Consider the following 17,084-nt stretch of genomic DNA (forward strand, 5'->3'; position numbering starts at 1 on the left):
GGGCACAATGAAATCCAACATGCTGATCCCTCTTTCCCCCTAGTGCAATAAGCGTAGACTTTGGCCGATGTAGCAAGCGCCGATCAACGAGACAGCTCATTCATCGGCGCTCGTCTGCTCCTGTCACAAGGAGTTATGTATGGAGACAAACGGTCATTACTCCTATCACTCGTCCCCATACATTATTATCATGTCGGCAGCGCTTCTTCCTGTTTACACAGGGAGATGTGCTGCGGACAACGATAATATTTTACATTTTTAAAACGATACGATCAGCAGATGAGCGAGCGTTTGCTCGTTCATCTGCTGATCGTTCCCGTTTACACAAGGCAATTATCGGCAACGAGTGTTATATGAACGCTCGTCTGCCCGATAATTACCCAGTGTAAAACCCCCTTTACATGTAATGATAAGTACCACGTATACAAGTAAACATAATGAGGAGGTACAAAGGATGATCTGGTGCAGTACATTTAGCAAAATTTGGGAAGTATAACGGGATGGAAGAATGCATCAACAAAGAAAATATAAACTGGGGGCTAGATGGGTCTCCGTAAAAGGGGCACTGAAGTACAAAAGAACAGATTAAGAAAAAAAAATATGGCAAGGGGAAAAAGAAGCATTTTCCTGAACTGTGTGGTAGGTTTATAAGTAGGCGACTGGCAAATGAAAGCCATAAGGAAAAAGATAAGAAATGGGAAAGGATGGGATGGAAAAGGGAAGGTTCAAGAGGGGGGGGGGCATTGCTGGTCATCCACATTAGGTACTGTCAACACAAGTGTATCTTATCCAGCCTGAGACCATATAGGATTTCATTGTGCCGATCCTTCGTTTGCCAGAAGACAAGTGGTGCCAGAGGTGTCAATCTCTATATGTAGAGTCAGGAGAGCGCATACACACACTCTCCTAATTCTGGAATCATGGAACTTATGGTTACTTGTCTGTTGACTTCCTTTGCTATGGTTTTTAGATCTTGAATCTTATCTAGGTCTTTTTTATGGTTGTACTCTTGTAAACTCTTTCCAATAAAAATTATAATAAAATTGAAGATAAAACAGACTTAGGCCTTGCTGACGTCAAAAGTAAAGCGGCGTACATGCCAAATGTGTCCATAAGGCTCCATTAGCCCGACGGAGGCTAAAACAGTGTCATAGTATACATCAGCATGCCTTTTTTTTTTATGTATGGAATAGTGTAGAAGACTACTTTTCATGACGTGTATAAAAAATGGATGCCATAATTGTCTGTAAGTGACGGGTGCCCGACAGCGTCACCCATATGCTATTAGGTCGTCTATTTAACATATATGTTATGAAAAAGTCATGAGAGTTCATGACATATCTGTTAAACTTATCCTATAATAGTATACGGGTGACGGATGCCACGGTCAGGCCTACAGCCTACATTCAACATAAAGGTTGGGAGCTTTTTTTTAGCGTATATGTTAAACATAGGCTAAAAATATGATGTGAATGGGGCCTTAAAGGGGTTATCCAGGTTTATAAAATTGATGGGCTATCCTTAGGATAGGCCAGCAATATTAGATCGGCTGGGGAAAGGACTCTCGGCACCCCCCGCAGATCAGCTACTTGAAGGGGCAGCGGCACTCGTACGGGCACCACAGCCTCTTCATTGTTTACATGGTTTTCCTCCTCGTTTGTACTTGTACGCACCGTTACATTTGTAGCGGCTGTGCAAGGTATTGCACGATTGTCCCATTCACTTGAGGAGAACAATGTATACAATGAAGAGGCTGCAAAGTGAGCACCTCGGCCCCTTTAAACAGCTGATCGCCGGGGATACCGTGAGTCAGACCCCAGTCAATCTAATATTGATGGGCTATCCTAAGGATAGACCATGAATTTTAAAAACACGGATTATCCCTTTAAATTTGACCAAGCATCTATATTCAGGGTTGCATTTAGCATTGTATTTTGTCCGTAACAGTCGTGTGAAGAAGGCCTAAATCAGAAATGTAAAAGGTGCAAAGAACAGGAGCCCAACACCTGCTGTTCTGGGGAAGAGAAGCAGGTGGACAGAGATGCATTCAGTTAAATGTTTCTTTGCCCTGCGGGTACATAGAAAACAAAGCATCAATACAAGTCAGTTAGTCCACAATGACCAGAATTCTAATTCTGCGGGATCGGGGACACCATTATCTACCAATGACATTAATCTGATTATTCCGGCCCTGTGGTGTGTTTCTCAGATGCTGCTCGGTACTTTGTCTTCTGTTGCTACAGATACAGAAAGATGCGTTCCGCAATCTCTGATGGGCACCGCCACATAATCAGCCGCGCCAGTCAAGTGTTTCTTTCACAGCTTAGAAGTAATGATAAAGTAATGATAAACATAAAGGAGCAGACTATTACTGAGAGGTTAATAAACAATGGGAAAATGATGTCACTAGCACCTGTACACCTCAGCAGGGAATATGCGCAATAAGCAACACTGCACCTGCACACTTATATGGTCAGTATAGAGAGAATATTAGGCAAGGTTTACACCAGGGATAAAATACTCAATGTAACTGATATAACCCATGAATCATTTATGCCTTACACCCTTTACAGAGGAAAATACCGGAAGCTTTAGCCGTTTCTAGGTTCCGGAATATGAGCATGTCCCTATTTCAGAAGAGGGGTAGAGAACATATTTAAATATTCTCACAATAAATGATTAAATAGTGGACTTTTCCAAGCATATACATTTTTTAAATGTACGCAATTCTAAATGATTCCATTCACGTGCCATTGTCTGACCTTAAAGAGACCACATCACCACATTATAAGTGCCCTATCTTGTACATAATCCGATCGGCGCTGCAATGTAGATCACAGCAGTGTTTATTTTGAAAAACGATCATTTTTGAGCAAGTTATGAGCAATTTTAGATTTATGCTAATTCGTTTCTTAAAAGACAACTGGGCGTTGTACAATCAGTGACCAATCAGCATCATACATTTCTCTTTGTTCCAGCCCATTGTTACAGCGTGATTGTGCAGTGAAGGAAGCCGGGCTGGAACAATGAGAAGTGTATGACGCGGATTGGTCTGATTGGTCAGCGTCATACACTCCTCTGTACAACGCCCAGTTGGTAAAAAGTAAAAACACGCCCAGTTGTCTAATAAGAAACGAATTAGCATAAATCTAAAATTGATCATAACTTGCTAAAAAATTATCGTTTTTCTAAATAAAAACCACTGCTGTTATCTACATTACAGCGCCGATCAGATTATGTAGGAGAAAGGGCACTTATAATCTGGTGACAGAGCCTCTTTAATGGGTGATACATTCTGATATGACCTGTCACCCATGCGCACGGCTGGATTTAGGAGGTCGCAAACTAGGCTATTGCCTAGGTCCCCCATTAACTTACAGACGTCTGCATATGGGAACCCCAGGAGCAATCTAAAACCACCCAGTATTAAAGAGGGCCTGTCACCTGCCCAAAAAACCGCAGTTGACATCTCAGTTAGATTGCAGGCGTCTCACAGATTCTGATGCTTTTTATATTTTTTTTCTAGCCCCCACCGTTCCTGAGATATCGGGCCGTTAGTTCTGGTGTCCAATATGCAAATTAGTCCTTCGACTGTCAAGTGGGCGGTTACCCCTTATCAAGTGACAGGTGTTACCCGCCCACTTGACAGTCAAAGGCCTTATTTGCATATCGGGCACCAAAACTAACGACACTGATATCTCAGCAACGGTGAGGGCTAGAAGAAAATAATAAAAAGCTGCAGTTTTTTGGGCAGGTGACAGGTTCTCTTTAAGCAGTGTACTGTGGCATCATTTAAGAATTTAATTGTAGTATTATGTGGGAAACATAAGGCAGCATTATGTGGGCTCCTTAAGGTAATATTACTTGGATATTGCATATTATATTAGTATTATCGTAGCACTATATGGCAGTATTATCTTAGCACTATATGGGCTAAAATACTGAGAGTCGGCCCTACTTTGCTTGTTGCCCCAGACCACATTTTCCATAATAGCGTCCAGAATTGTTTGCCTTTCATCTGATGTGTATAACCGCTTTATGACGTATACCAGACATGTCCCTTGAATTTCCATTTGGTATTCCGTGAATCCAATAGATTTGCATACACATTATAAATTGACATATAAAATTCATAGGAAGAAAAAAAGGATGTAAAGATGAGAGTATAATTGCAACATTTTTGATTAGTTATAGCTAAGGAATAAAAATCTATATAATGGATACAAATGATATACCAGGATGATCGCACAGAGCAGCGCTCTCTGGAGAGGTTACCATCGTTCACGTTGCAAACCCCCTACTGTCGAATTCTCAGCATGAATTCACTATATAAGCTATAATTGTCAGCCCTTAAAAAAAAAATCCTGTATCTGTGAAGGTTTTTTTTTCTCCCTCGAACAGTCTTTTTAGATTAAAAAATAAAATAAACGAGGGGGGGGGGAATATACCTGCAATTATTAGAAAGCAAGAAACGGTTGTGTGAAGTTTATGCGTGAAGGTTTATTATGTAATCTAGATCACTGCTGGCTCATCCAACAAAGGGAACAGAAATCCTCAAAAAACAGCTCGCTGGTTTTTTTTTTTCAGCTGAAATGTGACCACCGATCAAGGTTTGCTTCAAAATTTCCATTTAAGTCATAGAAGCCAGCAGTTGTCCCAGATAAAGCTAAAAAGACTCATTGATCAAGTGTCACTAACCTCTGGAAAAGAAAAAAATTGGATACGAAGAGCTTTGTTAAATGTTAAGTCTTTAGAGGGACCACTTCTGACTGTCACAATTGTGATCATTTAAGATTATTTCCGGGGACGCCTGGCGAGAACAACATGTACCTTATAGCAACATATAAGAACATACAGAAGCATCATCGGTGTAATCAGAGGGCAGCACAACGTTCTGACATCAATAAACCCAACTAAACAATAATGACCGTGTACACACAGGGACTATTCTAATTTAAAAAGCAAACACCAAGACTTGGTCCACCAAAATTTCTCAAGAAGTTCCCTATGCTTCAAAATAAAATGAGGCCACAAAAATAACGGGGAAAAACCCCCATAATGACCAATTTAGCAAGTAGACGTCAAACAAATCGATATTCAGAAAACACATCCTTGACTTGTCATCAGGGCCAGTTGAAGTTATTAAAACTCCCATCATCTATTATTTACAAGATTTTGGAGCACAGGATGCACCTAATATCGATCACATCTAAGTCGATGAACTTAGATGTGACTGATATTAGGTGGATCCTGTGAGTCAGAGACTGAGACACACAGGATCTGCCCTCAGCCGAGCTGTCAGTTCAGCTGAACTGACGGAATTAGTTGAGAGAGAACGATACAGCTTCTATGTAGACAGAATACATAGAAGCTGTATTGGAAAAAGTAAAGATTTGTAGCAGATACCGTACATCATAAAAAGCTATTGAAAATCTCATGATGTATACTTTTAACGGATGCCTGTGAAAAATGCCATAGAGTGGCATCAATTACCCATTGGCTACCATGCAAAAGAAAAAAAAAAAATAGTATACATCTAATACCGGTATATACTTTTTTTTTACCATAATGCATTAGATGGAATAGCGTAGTCTAAAATGCTATTACATATATAAAAAAAAATTGTGGTATACCGACGCACCAATGACACACTTCTGACAATGGAGCCCTATAGACACGTTTAGCGTGTACGTTGGTACAAATAGGTAAGAAAGATCTGACTCCTCAACTTGAGTCATTTAAAGTTACCCACACGTATAACTGAGCTTAACCCACCCATTCCAGCTAGATTCGCCAACAATCGAATGTGTATGGAGGCAGCCAATGTTAGCGGAAAGGAAAATAAGGCGTTTAGGTTTTCAGCATACCCGCTCCTCGGTTACTCTGGGAGATAAACCGCTGTCTGAGGCGTCTGGTAGCAGCTCGTCTCCATCTCCCCATTGAAATAAACATGCATGGTTGTGCGATCCAAGCGTGATTATTTAAGGGGAAGTCAGAAGGATTTGCTATGTATGGGCCTGTTCTTCATATATCTGCTGAAACACACCGTAGATGTGACTGGTGTCAGTGAATGATGGTGGTTTGTGACAATCTCATCCCTCTCACAGACGTCTAGAGTATATACTGCGTGTCACATATACAATGACTTTACATTAAATGCCCTATGTAATGCAGTGCAGAGGTAATTTCGGAACAATGTTCTCATCATATCCAAGTCTATTCCTTACACTGACAACACAATAGAAAGCCGGATTCTCATTTGTACCTAAAAGGTGATTCATTCTGCAGAGGAAAATCTCGGTTATCATTTATATAGGCAGCAAATACCAGGTACATTAGCTCCAATTTTTCCCTGATCGCGGCTACGTGCAGTGAATGAACCGGTTATCATTCTGTTCATAACGCTAGCTGTAGATGGGTCATTTTCTAAACCAGCATTCCAATATTCATCACTATAGAGATGTTGGTTGTTAACGGGGCACACACTAGAAAATATCCTCAACGATGGAAGTGATTTTCTATATTGAAACATGGACAAATAAGCCTAAGGCTTTCCTCATATCTATTGTTCATATGCTCTAAGGCAGGGGTCCCAAACTCGGCCGGGTAAATGGGCCGCACATAGAAAAAATGTGAAGTTGACGGGCCGCATTACTTTCAAATTTGATACAATATAAAATTATTGTTAATCAATTCGTTATTTGAACTACTATAATAATACATTACTATAATACTACATTACTATAATAATACTACATTACTATAATACTACATTACTATAACAATACTACATTACTATAATACTACACTACTATAATAATACTACACTACTATAATAATACTACATTACTATAATAATACAACATTACTATAATACTACATTACATTACTATAATACTACATTACTATAATACTACATTACTATAATACTACATTACTATAATACAACATTACTATAATATTACATTACTATAATAATACTACATTACTATAATACTACATTACTATAATAATACTACATTACTATAATAATACCACATTACTATAATAATACCACATTACTATAACAATACTACATTACTATAACAATACTACATTACTATAATACTACATTACTACAAAAATACTACATTACTATAACAATACTACATTACTATAATACTACATTACTATAACACTACATTACTATAATACTACATTACTATAACAATACTACATTACTATAATACTACATTACTACAAAAATACTACATTACTATAACAATACTACATTACTATAACAATACTACATTACTATAATACTACATTACTACAAAAATACTACATTACTATAACAATACTACATTACTATAATACTACATTACTATAACAATACTACATTACAATAATACTACATTACTACAAAAATACTACATTACTATAACAATACTACATTACTATAATACTACATTACTATAACAATACTACATTACTATAACAATACATTACTCTAATACTACATTACTATAACAATACAATACTACATTACTATAACAATACTACATTACTATAACAATACTACATTACTATAATAATACATTACTATAACAATACTACATTACTATAACAATACTACATTACTATAACAATACTACATTACTATAATACTACATTACTATAACAATACAATACTACATTACTATAACAATACTACATTACTATAATACTACATTACTATAACAATACTACATTACTATAACAATACTACATTACTATAATACTACATTACTATAACAATACTACATTACTATAATACTACATTACTATAACAATACTACATTACTATAATACTACATTACTATAACAATACTACATTACTATAATACTACATTACTACAAAAATACTACATTACTATAACAATACTACATTACTATAACAATACTACATTACTATAATACTACATTACTATAACAATACTACATTACTCTAATACTACATTACTATAACAATACTACATTACTATAACAATACTACATTACTATAATAATACATTACTATAACAATACTACATTACTATAACAATACTACATTACTATAACAATACTACATTACTATAATACTACATTACTATAACAATACAATACTACATTACTATAACAATACTACATTACTATAATACTACATTACTATAACAATACTACATTACTATAATACTACATTACTATAATACTACATTACTATAACAATACTACATTACTATAATACTACATTACTATAACAATACTACATTACTATAATACTACATTACTATAACAATACTACATTACTATAATACTACATTACTACAAAAATACTACATTACTATAACAATACTACATTACTATAACAATACTACATTACTATAATACTACATTACTATAACAATACTACATTACTATAATAATACATTACTATAACAATACTACATTACTATAATACTACATTACTATAATACTACATTACTATAACAATACTACATTACTATAATACTACATTACTATAACAATACTACATTACTATAATACTACATTACTATAACAATACTACATTACTATAATACTACATTACTATAACAATACAATACTACATTACTATAACAATACTACATTACTATAATACTACATTACTATAATACTACATTACTATAACAATACTACATTACTATAACAATACTACATTACTATAATAATACTACATTACTATAATACTACACTACTATAATAATACTACATTACTATAATACTACATTACTATAATACTACATTACTATAATAATACCACATTACTATAATACTACATTTCTATAATAATACTACACTACTATAATAATACTACATTACTATAACAATACTACATTACTATAATACTACAATACTATAACAATACCACATTACTATAATACTACATTACTATAACAATACTACATTACTATAATACTACATTACTATAATACTACATTACTATAATACTACATTACTATAACAATACTACATTACTATAACAATACTACATTACTATAATAATACTACATTACTATAATACTACACTACTATAATACTACACTACTATAATAATACTACATTACTATAATACTACATTACTATAATACTACACTACTATAATAATACTACATTACTATAATACTACATTACTATAATAATACCACATTACTATAATACTACATTTCTATAATAATACTACACTACTATAATAATACTACATTACTATAATACTACACTACTATAATACTACATTACTATAACAATACTACATTACTATAATACTACAATACTATAACAATACTACATTATAATAATACTACACTACTATAATACTACATTACTATAATACTACATTACTATTGGATGCTATGAAATATTTTACATAAGGGTATGTTCACACGGCGGGGGTCCGTAACGGCTGAAATTACGGGGATGTTTCAGCCTGAAAACATCCCCGTAATTTCAGCCGTACCGGCATGTGCAGGCGCTTGAACGCCGCGTCAATTACGGCCGTAATTAGCGCTGCTATTCATTGGAGTCAATGAATAGCGGCTCCAATTACGGCCAAAGAAGTGACAGGTCACTTCTTCTACGCGGGCGTCTATTTACGCGCCGTCATTTGACAGCGGCGCGTAAATATACGCCTCGTGTGAACAGACAAACGTCTGCCCATTGCTTTCAATGGGCAGATGTTTGTCAGCGCTATTGAGGCGCTATTTTCGGCCGTAATTCGGGGCAAAAACGCCCGATTTACGTCCGTAAATAGGCCGTGTGAACATACCCTAACAGTTAACCCCAGACTCGTGGGGTGCACTGGAACTAGAGTACAACTGAAAACATGAACTATGGCATGCACACTTCCGTCGGCCGTCGTACGGCCGCTAATGATGGTTCCGTGAAACACGGGCCGCACACGGATGGCTTCCGCGTGCAGTCCGTTGTTTCACGGACCAAATCAATGAAAAGGCCGAGACTGTTCCATCAAAAACGGGCTGGAGTAGGACCTGTCCTATTTTTGATGGAACGGCCGCACAGTTCCGTTAAAACAATGGAAGCGTGCATGGCCCCATTGAAACGAATGTGTCAGGGTGCTATCAGTTCAAACAACGGATAGCACCCTGACGAAAATACTGAAGTGGGCATGTGGGCACAATTGTGAAAAAAGAAGGACCCCTGTCAAAATGATTTCAGTATCATGTCAAATTTTTGTGAAAGGATGTTGACTTTAATGTTTCCACAAATGACACTGTATTTAAAAAGGACCTGTCGCCTCTCCTGACGTGTCTGTTTTCAGTAATTACTTGTATTCCCAATAAAATAACAATTCTGGTTCATCTTTTCTTAGAAGGCTGGGTTCACACACCCTATTTACGGACGTAATTCGGGCGTTTTAGCCGGGAATTATGTCCGAAAATACGGCTCCAAAGCGTCGGCAAACATCTGCCCATTCATTTGAATGGGTCTTACGATGTTCTGTGCCGACGGTCATTTTGTAAAATAAGACGCCCGCGTCAAAGAAGTGCCTGTCACTTCTTCAGACGTAAATGGAGCCGTTTTCCATTGACTCCATAGAAAAACAGCTAGAATTACGTCCGTAATGGACGCAGCGAGAAACGCCTGCACATGCCATTATGTCTGAAATTACGGAGCGGTTTTCTCCTGAAAACAGCACCGTCATTTCAGCCGTAACGGAGGCTGCCGTGTGAACATACCCGAACTCTGTGTTGTGCCGTTTCTCAGTTAATCCTCCTAGAAATGTATGAATAGATTGACAACTGGATATTATCAGACAGGGGTGTATCCCTGCACAGACTGACAATATCCAATCAGTTCTGACTGAGTGAGATTGTACAGGGACACGCCCCTTTGACAAGGGGAATGGTTGAAGCAATTTTTCTGCATTAATCCGTGCCTCTGTTATTCCTCCTGGAAATGTGGGAATTACCATTCCCCTCATCAAAAGTCAAATGTCCCTGCACATAGGCATCTTAAATAAAATCAATAGGAGATTCACTTTTTCATGCTCACCGATGATCAGTTATGGGAAGCCCAGTAAGTGATTCAAGCCTCACGAGCATTATTTCATAATACAATAGAATCCCATTAGTTAGTTGATGTGTCAGGTTGCTGGGAGTCTGCAATGCCAAATACTATTCGCTCGCCAAGAATCAGCTTTTTTTTGTCCACAATTTACATATTGGTCCGGCTAATAAAGATGTAGTGCCATGAAGCAGCGCTCCATCCCCAAGACAATGTATCCCATTATGTCTCCAAGCCTTTTAGCCCCCCCCCCCCTTCCAATATGCAGATTTGTGGGTGCAATCATGGCCCACTATAAAGGTTGTCTGCAAGAAGTGTATATTGGACTTGTCACAGTCAGGCCCCCTTCACATATGTCTGACCATCTGGTTCTGTTTCCCACCAGCGTGGTACAGAAACACCGGTGGGAAACTGATGCAAGAACTGATCCCGTGCTTTCCTATAGGAACTGTTTTGGCATCTGATGCATCAGTTTTGATGCTGACGTTGCCCTGCTTCAGCAAGTTAGCCCCCAGATGAATTCCACCTTCATCTCCAACTCATTCATAATAACCTCAAGTGGTCAGAGTGTCCCCATATGACATCGCAAACAAAGACACACTTAATTATTTTGAATTTTATAACTGTAGCTTCCTCTAAAACAATAGCAATATTACACTTTTAAAAACGCTGCATGAAAATCCTTCACAGCAGAAAAAAAAAAAAATCTCCGTAAAGCCTGTAAACCTATGTCCCTTTAAACCCCAACAATCTGGACCCCGCTATAAATCCTATACATAGGCACCATTTCTGCTGACATTAGGATTCTTGTATTACTATTCATGTATAAGAAAAGTTAAGCAATTGTATCAAAAGACAAAACATATCAGGGCCTGGGCAGGCTGCGCTATTTACTCCGGTAAAGTGATGGACACCGTGACAGAAACCTATTGCACATAATAAAGTTAATAGGGTGTTGAATTCTGTTTTTCTTCTCCTATGACGGAACAGAAAAACTGAATTCTTAGAGCAGATGTGAGCATAGCCTTAAAGGGAACCGGTCACCAGATTTCACCTATTAAACCAGCAATACCTGGTGGTAGTGGGTGAAAAATCATTTTTATGTAACCTATAATTATCTTCTAAGTAGTCTCTGTACGTCTAGGCCTCATGCACACGGCCGTGCCCGTAATCACTGTCCGCGATTACGGGCATGGCCGGCACGGTACGTAAAAAAGCAAAAGATAGGACATGTCCTATTTTTTGCGGAGGCTTTCTATGGCCTGGACACCTTCCGGCAAATATACGGGAAGGTGTCAATAGAAGTTAATTGGTTTATAATTACGGACCATAATTACGGTCCGCAATTGCGGACAAATTCTACGGTCGTGTGCATGGGGCCTTAGTATTCCGTATTTTAATGTTCCTGCACGGTGTGCTAATGAGCATAAAAGAGTCAGATCTTCATTCCTCATGCCTTTTTGAGTTAACCCCGCCTCTTTAGTTTTGATTGACAGCTCCTCGACACCCCCAGCACACATGAAATCCCGCGCTTGCGCATCGATGTCCTGTTCTGATGCGTGCGCACAACGGGACACCATAGCGGCGAATGCGCAGTAACTAGATTTGAGGCCCGGACGTAGAAGGGAAGGGTGTCGGACCATACACGACCAGCGCACGCGCGCTCTCTAAGACGAGGTATCAGCATTCACAATGGATTTTCGGCGGTGGGCGGGCATAAGAAACTAACGAGACTGATGGATTACTACCATAAAAGGCGCAAAATCTTTGCAATCCGTTATTTACAGTTGGAGGAGGAGTTTCGGAGAGGGGATAATGCCAATGAACTTTTGACAGCAGCGGCCAGCGAGAAGTGAGGAGAGTTCAATAGATGAAATGCTGGTCACAGATTCCCTTCAGATGTGTAATATTTTTCTAATATTACCTGGCGTTACTTTTATAAATACACCATACCCTAAAATCATATTCTGTTCCCTGTGTTAGCTTAGTTTGTTAATAAAGTTCTCCGCTTTGGACAATCCCTACTTGTTAGAAGCGTCCCTTGACAATAAATTGATCACAAAGTGTCCTTCTGCTAGGACCCCAAGCGATCAGTTGTAATCTGTGGGTAAACCTGGCAGTAAGTGCTAAATTTCCCTACAGCGCCACCACAGGAGAAACTAAACATTACACAGTGTCAATTAAAATCAATGGGTCATCTGTGTAATGTAGGACAGGACCCCCAGAGCGAGAGACGCGCTTTGTAACCGCTCTCCACTATGTCCAAGAAATTAAGATCCTGACCAGGGAACCCCTCTATTAACTCCGAAAACGCTAATAGGTTATATGAAAATGGGTTTTCTAAACTGGACAACCTCTTTATGTTGTCCAGTCCATCATGGAATAGTTTGTGCGGCACAGATACATCAATCTGAACAATATGAATTAAACAGAACACAACATGTAGACACGTAGTTAAATCAAGAACTCAAAGAATACCACAGACTTCAATATATTGTAGAGAACCTGGAGCCGCTGAGCATAGATGTGCACTAATGGAGCAGAGCAAAATAGGAGACAAGCAGCCAACAATAAAGAAAATAAATAGAAGGTAATCCAGTGATTCCCAATAGCGCGTGGCATCCCTACCGTAAGGGTATGTGCACACGACTTATTTTCTGACGTAATTCAGGGGTTTTACGCCTCGAATTACGCCTGAAAAGACGGCTCCAATACGTCGGCAAACATCTGCCCATTGCCTGCAATGGGTCTTATGATGTTCTGTTCAGATGAGGTGTAATTTTACGCGTCGCTGTCAAAAGACAGCGTGTAAAATTACGCCCGCGTCAAAGAAGTGCAGGACACATCTTGGGACGTTTTTGGAGCCGTTTTTCATTGACTCCAATGAAGAACAGCTCCAATTACGTCCGTAAAAGACGCCGTGACAAACGCGAGTACATGCAAAAACGTCTGCAATTCAGGAGCTGTTTTTGCCTGAAAACAACTCCATCATTTCACACGTTTTTTGCGTTGTCGTGTGAACATACCCTAACTGACAGCTTGGTATTTAAGACCAAGGGCCCAAATATGGTTCCTGCACGGGGCCCTCTGCTGCCCGGGTCTAGCCCTGGATTTATGCATAGTAACATTGACAGCATTTTCATGAAATATTATCTTAAAAAAAGAAAAAAAAATTTACTTTTTTTAATCTGACTTAATCGATAAACATAAAAAAAATGAAACTCATAAGAAAAATTCCTAAACATTACTGAATGCTGAAATATTGACTACAACCACACGTCAACTCCGAACAAAAATCTAAGAGCAAGGTAAGGCTTTGTTCACATCTGCGTTGGGGTCCCAATCTGACGTTCCGTCTTAGCTTTCTGTCAGAACGGGACCGTCTGTGTCAGTTTGTGTCTGTTCAGGGTCCCGTTCGTCAGAACGGGACCCTAATGCAGATGTGAACAAAGCCTAAGGCCCATATAGTCTACAAAAAAATATTTTGTTCATAGATGTGAAAATAATTTAGTCCATCTGATCGCAATTTTGTGGTTCTGGTACAACTTTCAACTCTATGGTGACAAGTTTCTGATCAATGAATGAATATCTTATTGGAGCCCGCTTAGAGGACCTCTCACCTCTCCTGGCATGTTTGTTTAGTAAATAATTGTATTCCCCATGAAATAACAATTCTGGAGCATCTTTTCGGAGGACTCTGTGTTGTACGGTTCCTCTGTTGTTCCTCCTACAAATCTATGAATAAATTGAAAACTGGGTTTTACCAGTTGGGGGTGTGTCCCTACACATCCTGACACTGCCCAATCAGTGCTCACAGTCACAGTCTGTGTAGAGACACGCCCCTTTTATAAGGGGAATGTTAACACCCAGTTGTCAATTTAGTTATACATTTCTAGGAGGAAGAACAGAGGAACGGTACAACATAGGGTTCTAAGAAAAGATGCTCCAAAATTATTATTTCATGGGGGATATAAGTATTTACTAAACAGACATGTCAGGAGAGAGGAGAAGTGCTCTTCAAAAATTATTCTGTTGTTATTTTATCACTTTAATCCTAAAAAGAAACCACTAGATTGGCAATTATCAATGCGAGTCAAGTATTATTTGGGTACAGTTAAAAGCATTTTGCATCTCACACATTTTTGGGGGCAGCATCATCTTCTTTTTCCCTCCTTCCCAACACACGAGAGCCCCCCACAGCCCCCGATCCGGCCCCTGTATTTATGTAACATATAAAACCGGTCAGTTTGCCCGGATTCACCCAGCATTGTGGCATTTTTCACTATTAACTCTATGGTTGCACACACTGCAACATTTTTGCAACGCTCAGAATTCCTATCGCCGGTCAATCCCTATTGTTTACGTGAATGTTCCTTCTTGTAGATTTAATGCAGATCTAATCGTATCAACGGAAATGTTTACAGCAATTTGCCATCCGGGTACAACAGATTTCCATCAATCAGATTCAATCATTTTAGTAACAACCACAGAATGATGATAATTAAACATCATCTTTTATGGATACATTGTAACATTTATCCTCCGATATCCACTGATGCCAGCAGCTCCAGATAATGCCTGGTACACTGGGTACAGTAATGACAAGCACCAGGGCATCCTCTGCTGTGTATGATCTTTCTCCTGCTAATCCCAGTCACATTGTGTCATTGATGTGACTGACAGCAGGCATGACTTGTGCAGAACACATTAATAGATCACTGCCATAAATCCAGCTGTCAATCAATATTCCACCCACTATACCATGATCAGTGAGAGGTTCTGCAGCAGCTGGGGAGACTGGTGGGCGACTGTCAGCCATCTGTTTAGTGCACAAGTAACGCCCACTGGTGGGCAGCACAGAACATTACTAGCCAGACAGTCCCATGTTCAGCCCTCCTATCACCCAATTATAGCACCAGCTCATTGTCCAAGCTGGCATCACCTGTACGTGCCCAGGAGATAGTGGGCGCCCGTTTGCCCTTGCCGAGCATTTCGCCCCCGCCTCCTTACCGTCTATGTTCTCCCGGTCACTGATGTGCTGCAGGTTGCACCCGGTATCCTCCCTGCTGATGTCCTGCTCCGGCCGGTAGGACTCCAGTCTGGAGTGGGCATTTCTCCGCAGCTTGGGGCTGGAAGACACGCAGCAGGATGTGGTGTTCCCCATGCTGGTCCCCTGGTATCGCCTCTCAGCAGATCAGAGCAATGATGGGGAGAAATCAGCAAGATGCTCCCCCCTGTGTGTCAGCTCCAGATGCCAGGGCTGGGGTGCTGCTGCTAGCAGGGCATCTCCAGGTGTAGGGGGAGGGGGCTGATCCCTCTAGATCAAGAGCCCCTCATAGTGGATCCAGCACTCGGGCATCTCCCAGGCTGGCTCATGATTAATAAGATCCCGTATTAATGAGGCTTCTCGTCCCTGGTACACAGCGGCTCCTCCTCCCTCTCCTCCCCAGCACCATTACCACACAGACCGGGGCTGTCACTGTAAAAGGTTCCGGTTCAAAGGGGAGGGAACATGAGGAGGACGATTGTGTGCGGGAGGCCCGGCTGCTGCTTGTCATAGTCATGGATGTATCACAGGGATGAGCCGGCTCTGTGGCTGAGGTAGTGTCTGCTGTACGGGTAGTCGCCATTGATTCGCATTGTGGAGAGACAAAGTGCAGGGGTGCTGCTCCTGGGGAACGGCTTCTTCATATTCGTATATAAGCCAGTTATGGGGTCCTTTTCTGTGCACTGTGACTTTAAAAACTGTCCTCCCCTCCCCCCTTGCCTAGTTTTATCAAAAGTACTTCAAAGGAATAGTGGGGCAGTTGCCCCTAGCAACCAATCCGATTTCAGCTTTCATTTTCCAGAGGACCCCTGGAAAATGAAAGATGGAGTCTGATTGGTTGCTAGGGGCAGTAGTTGTTATAAATCTCTAGTGTGTTGTATATGTGTGCTGTGTTGTTTGCACCGTAATGTTTATTCAGACATGATCAGGCCAACATGATTGGGTCATGTGTGCTATGGCGCCGGAAGAAACGGCT

At 39.4% G+C, this 17,084-nt stretch overlaps 1 protein-coding gene across 2 annotated transcripts in view; it reads right to left on the reverse strand.

The window, feature by feature from the left end:
- CCNY (cyclin Y) overlaps positions 1 to 16,784 on the reverse strand; it is a 106,560-nt gene extending 89,776 nt beyond the window's left edge. Inside the window, exon 1 of one of the 2 annotated variants that reach the window (XM_075827445.1) lies at positions 16,072 to 16,784. In XM_075827445.1, coding sequence (XP_075683560.1) covers positions 16,072 to 16,225 — 154 coding nt within the window. In that variant the 5' untranslated portion in view covers positions 16,226 to 16,784. Of the gene's footprint in view, positions 1 to 3,958; positions 4,018 to 16,071 lie in introns of those variants that run through there. The other variant, XM_075827446.1, reaches the window with a different exon arrangement.
- Positions 16,785 to 17,084: the final 300 nt, after the last annotated feature.

Source organism: Rhinoderma darwinii, chromosome 5 (genome assembly GCF_050947455.1).
Source record: "Rhinoderma darwinii isolate aRhiDar2 chromosome 5, aRhiDar2.hap1, whole genome shotgun sequence".
Lineage (NCBI taxonomy): Eukaryota > Metazoa > Chordata > Amphibia > Anura > Rhinodermatidae > Rhinoderma > Rhinoderma darwinii.